The 7,230-nt window shown below is 38.9% G+C and overlaps 1 protein-coding gene across 2 annotated transcripts in view; it reads left to right on the top strand.

Moving 5' to 3' along the window:
- Nucleotides 1-5,605, top strand: part of CAV1 (caveolin 1, caveolae protein, 22kDa) — a 55,720-nt gene extending 50,115 nt beyond the window's left edge. For both annotated transcript variants that reach the window (XM_011937367.1, XM_011937368.1), the window contains exon 3: nt 3,363-5,605. In XM_011937367.1, the coding sequence (XP_011792757.1) occupies nt 3,363-3,704 (342 nt within the window). In that variant the 3' untranslated portion in view covers nt 3,705-5,605. The remainder of the gene's footprint in view (nt 1-3,362) is intronic.
- The last annotated feature ends 1,625 nt before the right edge of the window (nt 5,606-7,230 follow it).

Below are 7,230 nucleotides of genomic sequence, written 5' to 3' on the forward strand. Positions count from 1 at the left end.
AAGAGAGAGAAAGAGAGGAAAGGAAGGAGGGAAGGAAAGGAAGGAAGGAAGGAAGGAAGAAGAAAGAAAGAAGAAAGAAAAGGAAGGAAGGAAAGAAGGAAGGCCGGCCTAGTCACCAAAACCAAGAAATTTTTTTAAATGCTACTATCTATTGGGCATTTACTAATCATATTGCTATGCTCTGCACCCATACTAAGTACTTCATATAAATTATCTCATGTACTCCTCTAAAACTAATTACTGCTGTGTAAATGGAGGTAAAAAGAAACTAAGCTTTATTTCTGACTCCATTGTTCCTTTAACTGGCCTTGCTTTCTTTCTCAGCTGCACCTAATTGGCTATAATTTTAGTTTTCTTTTAAACTGCCTTAAATATTCAAGACTAAGCAGCAATAACTAACTGAATATATTTATATAACATGTTATTTTTGTCATGTTGCTTTCTACCACTGGAGACCTACTCTAAATTCACTTGGACATTTGAGGATAAATCACGCTCACTAGCAGTTTCTGAAAATGCAGTTTCACTGAAAATACAGGCATCAGAAATTTAGTAAGCAACTTAAAAGAAAGTATAAGAATCTCCAATGTATTCATTGAAAAATAATTTGAATTTATGCTTAGAAAAATAGAATTATTATTAAGAAATCTTACACACTCATGTTTATAAATATCTTCACTAAAGACCTATTGTATATATGGCATAACACTGTCCTCAAAGAACATGCCGTGAGAATTGTTGCAGTTACCAGAGGGTTAAATTTGGCTAACTCATTTTTATTAATGTGCCTTTTAATTATGAAATAGCATACTCACCTTAGAGAAAATTTGAAAAACATTTTTATAAAGTGGTGCAATATTGAAGAAAGTTGATAACTTTCAGGCCAGATTTAAACCTCAAAGCTACCTCTCATTTACCTGGACAACTCATTAGCATTCTGAACCTCATATTTTTTTCTATAAAGTGAGAATACTATATTACAGAGTTGTTGTCAGTTAAATGAGAACAGTGTCTGATCATAATAACCAGTCAACAAATGTTCACAACTCTTCCCCTCCTAGGAAAAGGATCTCAAGGCAGACCTGCTTCAGGTCTGCTCTGTAAAGAGGTAGGAATCCTCTGCTCCCAGTAAATTGCTTCCTGAGCTTCTTTGGTAACAGACTATTTTTAATAAAAGTGATGGATCATTTCCCATTATACACTCAAAATGTGTGTACCCATCTCAGGGCAGTCATGGATGACCATTGCCCATCTTTTGACCCCAGATTAAGAACACCTGCTGTACTATTTTAATTCTGCCTTCAAATCCTCTTACAAAACAAAGACATCTTTAAAAAACAAAATTCTTTAGGTGTCTTGCGGTTAAATGCAGGAAAACCACAGCCCCTTATTTTTGATAGTTTTGGGAAGAATGCAGTGTCAGAACACAAACCCATAATAGACAAATAATTTGCACAGAAGCTTCATAAAAGTATTGACCTGATTTGCCACCTTTTAAAACACACAAGTAAATGTTTATCCTGTGTCTAGATCCAAATGGGTGAAGAAAAAATGAGTGACAATAAATCTACTTAAGCTCACTTACATAATTGTGGCCATACCACAATTTTTCACATTACATTATTAGAACATTGGACAATAAGTCAAGAAACAGAATGTTCTACAAAGTAAACTTTAAAAATTGGTAAGCATCATGTACTTTTTCCAGAAGACATTTTATTTTGTCGAATCAAAGGTGGCTTTTTGGCACTGAGCAAGTCTGTGGAGTCATGGCAGTCCTCATTCCCTAATCTGAGCCTGCCTGAGTCGCTGCTGGCAGTCATCCACTTGTTTGGATTTCAAACTGCATTAAATCCCTTCCTATAGCTGTCACTGCCAAGCAGTTGCACTGGCTCTGTCCTACCTTTCTGTTGGTAATTCTGTTTTTAATCCTATGCTTCAGTGTAGTTTATATAAACCTTTACAGAGGAATAAAACTTCCTGCAATTAATTGTTTGGGTGAACGTGTACTTGGGAGAGCTATTGGCAAAGGGGCCAAATTTGCATTCCAGCTCCTTTCATCCCCACCCTTGAGCTAACCAAGTCCTGTGGATTCTTCCCTTAGCATCTCTGGAACCTTCTTTTCTTTTCTTTTTTTTATGACCACCTTTCCAGTCTTGGCCCTTCAAACTTGAGTGACAACAACAGTCTCCCTGCCTTGAGTCTCTTTCCTCCTTCTCCCACTATGCATACGGTTGTCAAACTCATCTTGATAAACTAGTGTATCGACTGTGGCTACACTCCCCTGCTCCCACATCTTCCATAGACCCCACTGTCTGTAAAATAATATTCAGTCTGGTCTCAACCCGTCTTTCCAGACTTGGTGACACAGGTCTACTCTGCCTGAAACACTCGTTGTGACACCCTTGCTTGTTCCTGGGGCTTTGACACATTTCCAAGGTCCCTTTATTCTTCCTCTCCAAATCATACCCAATTGGCCAAGCCCTGCTCAAATCTCCCCCCTCATGAAGCCTTCTTGATGCCTCCCAGCTCACCATGATCTAATTTCCTGAAGTAATTATGCTAACTGGGCATTTGAAGAATTATTAACCAATTATGAACTAACTGCCCCTTAACATTGCATGTGTAGTTGTCTTCAAAGGCTGTTAAATTATGTCATGTTCATTACATTGTACTGAGTGCCTCGTATCCTTATCCATGTTTGGGGGTTTTACTTTAAGTCAAGAAATTTAATCACATCCATTTGGTTTTCTCTAGAGCTGCAGTTCTCAACCTTTTGTGTGGTAGAGACACACCTAGAGAACATGTTAAAAAAAATCTCCTAGGTTCCACCCTTGAGAGATAATAAGGTCCAAGGGGAACCCAAATATCTGTGCTTCAGGTCAGCTTAGTGGCTCATCCTATTATACCAATTCCTCGGAAGGCCAAGGTGGGTGGATTCCTTGATCTCAGGGGTTCAAGACCAGCCTGGGCAATATAGTGAGACTCCATCTCTTAAAACAACAATTGAAAAAAAAAAAGGATTAGCCCAGTGTGCTGGCATGCACCTGTGGTCCCAGCTACTTAAGAGGCTGAGGTAGGCAGATTGCTTGAGCCTGGGAAGTCGAAGCTGCAGTGAGCCGTGATCATGCCACTGCACTCCAGCCTGGGGGACAGAGCAAGACCCTGTCTCAAAAAAATAAAAATGAAAAAATCTGTGTTTCCAAGTTCCAAGTGATGCTGATGCTGCTGATTGCCTTTAAGCATCTCACAAAGAACGAACTCATAAATGCTAATACAGTATATGTCTATGGATACTGAATAGTGGGTTTTTTCTCTTTTCTTCTATTCCGTGCTCACATTCTGTCACTTCTTCCTTTTAGATTGACTTCGAAGATGTGATTGCAGAACCAGAAGGGACACACAGTTTTGATGGCATTTGGAAGGCCAGCTTCACCACCTTCACTGTGACGAAATACTGGTTTTACCGCTTGCTGTCTGCCCTCTTTGGCATCCCGATGGCGCTCATCTGGGGCATTTACTTCGCCATTCTCTCTTTCCTGCACATCTGGGCAGTTGTACCATGCATTAAGAGCTTCCTGATTGAGATTCAGTGCATCAGCCGTGTCTATTCCATCTACGTCCACACCGTCTGTGACCCACTCTTTGAAGCTGTTGGGAAAATATTCAGCAATGTCCGCATCAACTTGCAGAAAGAAATATGAATGACATTTCAAGGATAGAAGTATACCTGATTTTTTTTCCTTTTAATTTTCCTGGTGCCAATTTCAAGTTTCAACTTGCTAATACAGCAACAGTTTATGAATGAATTATCTTGGTTGAGAACAAAAAGATCACTTTCTCAGTTTTCATAAGTATTATGTCTCTTCTGAGCTATTTCATCTATTTTTGGCAATCTGAATTTTTAAAACCCATTTAAATTTTTTTCCTTACCTTTTTATTTGCATGTGGATCAATCATCACTTTATTGGCTGAGATATGAACATATTGTTGAAAGGTAATTTGAGAGAAATATGAAGAACTGAGGAGAAAAAAAAAAAAAAAGAACCAACAACCTCAACTGCCTACTCTAAAATGTTGGTCATTTTATGTTAAGGGAAGAATTCCAGGGTGTGCCATGGAGTGTACAAGTATGTGGGCAGATTTTCAGCAAACTCTTTTCCCATCGTTTAAGGAGTTAGTGGATTACTGCCATTCCTTTCATAATCCAGTAGGATCCAGTGATCTTTACAAGTTAGAAAACATAATCTTCTGCCTTCTCATGATCCAACTAATGCCTTACTCTTCTTGAAATTTTAACCTATGATATTTTCTGTGCCTGAATATTTGTTCTATAGATAACGAGACCTAAGTGCCTTCCTGTTTTTCACATTTTCCTTTTCAAACATGGTCTAACTCAGCAACTCGCATTAGGTCAGCAGCCTCCCTGAAGACCAAAATTAGAATATCCATGACCTAGTTTTCCATGAGTGTTTCTGACTCTGAGCTACAGAGTCTGGTGAAGCTCACGTCTGGGCTTCATCAGGCAACATCTTTATCCATAGTGAGTATGGTCAACACTAGCCTGATGAAATGAATTAAAGTGGACCAATAGGGCTGAGCCCTCTGTGGGCTGGCAGGCCTGGAAGCCAGCTTTCCCTGCCTCTCATCAGCTGAATGAGGTCAGCATGTCTATTCAGCTTCGTTTATTTTCAAGACTAATCACGCTTTCCTGAATCCAAACTAATCCATCACCGGGGTGGTTTAGTGGTTCAACATTGTGTTCCCTTTTCAGCTGATCAGTGGGCCTCCAGGGAGGGGCCCTAAAACGGAGGCCATTGTGTGAGCCTATCAGAGTTGCTGCAAACATGACCCCTGCTCAGTAAAGCACTTGCAACCGTCTGTTATGCTGTGACACGTGGCCCCTCCCGCTGCCAGGAGCTTTGGACCTAATCCAAGCGTCCCTTTGCCCAGAAAGAAGATGGGGGAGGAGGCAGTAATAAAAAGATTGAAGTAGTTTTGCTGGAATAAGTTCAAATTCTTCTGAACTCAAACTGAGGAATTTCACCTGTAAACCTGAGTCATATAGAAAGCTGCCTGGTATATCCAAAAGCTTTTTATTCCTCCTGCTCATATTGTGATTCTGCCCTTGGGGACTTTTCTTAAACCTTCAGTTATGCTTTTGTTTTTTTTTTCTTTTTCATACACTTATTGGAACTCCGCTTGATTTTTGCCTCTTCCAGTTTTCCTGACACTTCAATTACCAACCTGTTACCTACTTTGACTTTTTTGCATTTAAAACAGACACTGGCATGGATATAGTTTTACTTTTAAACTGTGTACATAACTGAAAATGTGCTATACTGCATACTTTTTAAATGTAAAGATATTTTTATCTTTATATGAAGAAAATCACTTAGGAAATGGCTTTGTGATTCAGTCTGTAAACTGTGTATTCCAAGACATGTCTGTTCTGCATAGATGCTTAGTCCCTCATGCAAATCAATTATTGGTCCAAAAGATTGCTGAAATTTTATATGCTTACTGATATATTTTACAATATTTTTTATCATGCATGTCCTATAAAGGTTACAAGCCTGCACAATAAAAATGTTTAACAGTTAAACGGTCAACTTTTACTATTTTTTCCCAAAACAGGTGTTTACATGTCAACGTCTGTGTATGTCTATATATTTGTAGGTAGTGAGCATGTGCATAGTATGTGTATGTGTTTGTATGTGTTTGTGGGGGGTAATAGTCTCCCACTTTAAAATTATTGCAAAGTCACTTAGGATATTTCTGCTAAGGTCATCACCATTTATGAGTTACTTCAGATAAAAGTTATAATTAATAACAAAGTTCTTTAACAATTTGCCCAATGTTTTATATGTCATCTAATTTGAGCCCCCAGCATGCTTGTGTGATGGATATTAATACTCTCACTTGGTGAATGACACAATTTGCATTCGGGGCCAATGCCTTGAACTCTGCCATGTCTTAACTGGGTTTTAAAGAGGTATTTTGCAGTCTCAATTTATGTTTGTTGCTTGGCTAAGTTTACATTCAGGACTTCTATATTAGGGTTCTCCAGAGAAACAAAAGCAATAGGACATAGATGGAGATGATAGATAGATAGATAGATAGATAGATAGATAGATAGATAGATAGATAGATAGATAGATAGTAGATAGGATAGAGATAAAGAGAGAGATGAAGATAGAGATAGATAGAGATGGACATGGAGATGGTGATAGAGAGACGGAGATAGATACATATATAGAGAGAGATGGAGATAGAGATATATAGGGACAGATAGAGACAGAGATAGAAATAGAGATAGAGATAGATGGAGAATGACATAGAGATATATAGGGATATATACAGACAGAGATAGAAATAGATGTATATCTAGAGATGGAGCTACAGATAGAGATAGATGGAGATGATGAGTAAGAGATAGATGGAGATGATATAGATAGAGATGATAGGGATAGAGATAGAAACAGAGGGAGATGATAGAGATAGATGGGGATGATAGAGAGCAAGAGTTTTATTATAAGGAACTGGCTCACATGATTATGGAGGCTGACAAGTTCCCAAATCTGCAGGGTGAGTCACAAGCTGGGAACCCAGGAGAGCTGATGATGTAGTTCCAGTCCAACATCAGCAGGCTCAGGAGCCAGGAAAAGCTGCTATTTTAGACCAAATCCAAGGGCAGGAAAAAAAATTCAATGTTCCAGTTTGAAGGCAGTCAAGCAGAAGGAATTCTCTCTTACTTGGTGGTCAGGGTCAGGGTCAGCTTATTCTATGCAAGCCTTCAACTGATTAGATGAGGCCCACCCAGATTAGGGAGGGCAATCTGCCTTACTCTGTCTATAAATATTAATCTTATCCAAAAGCACCCTCAAAGAAACATTCAGAATAATATGTGACCAAACATATGGACACCCCATGACCCAGTCAAGTTGACACAAAAAGTCAGTCATCACAGCTTCCAATCCAGTTCCATCTACAAAAATAACTATATGGTTTTGGACAATTTTACTCCATATTGGTAATAAATAGCTTCATACATCACATATTTAGCCTGTAATCCTAGCAGTTTGGAAGCCTGAGGCTGAGACTGGAGGATCAATTGAGGCCAGGAGTTCAGACCAGCCTTGACAACATAGTGAGACCATCAGAAAGAGAAAAGGAAGGAAGGAAGGAAGGAAGGAAGGAAGGAAGGAAGGAAGGAAGGAAGGAAGGAAG

The sequence above is a fragment of the Colobus angolensis genome, unplaced genomic scaffold (genome assembly GCF_000951035.1).
Source record: "Colobus angolensis palliatus isolate OR3802 unplaced genomic scaffold, Cang.pa_1.0 Scaffold163, whole genome shotgun sequence".
Classification (NCBI taxonomy): domain Eukaryota; kingdom Metazoa; phylum Chordata; class Mammalia; order Primates; family Cercopithecidae; genus Colobus; species Colobus angolensis.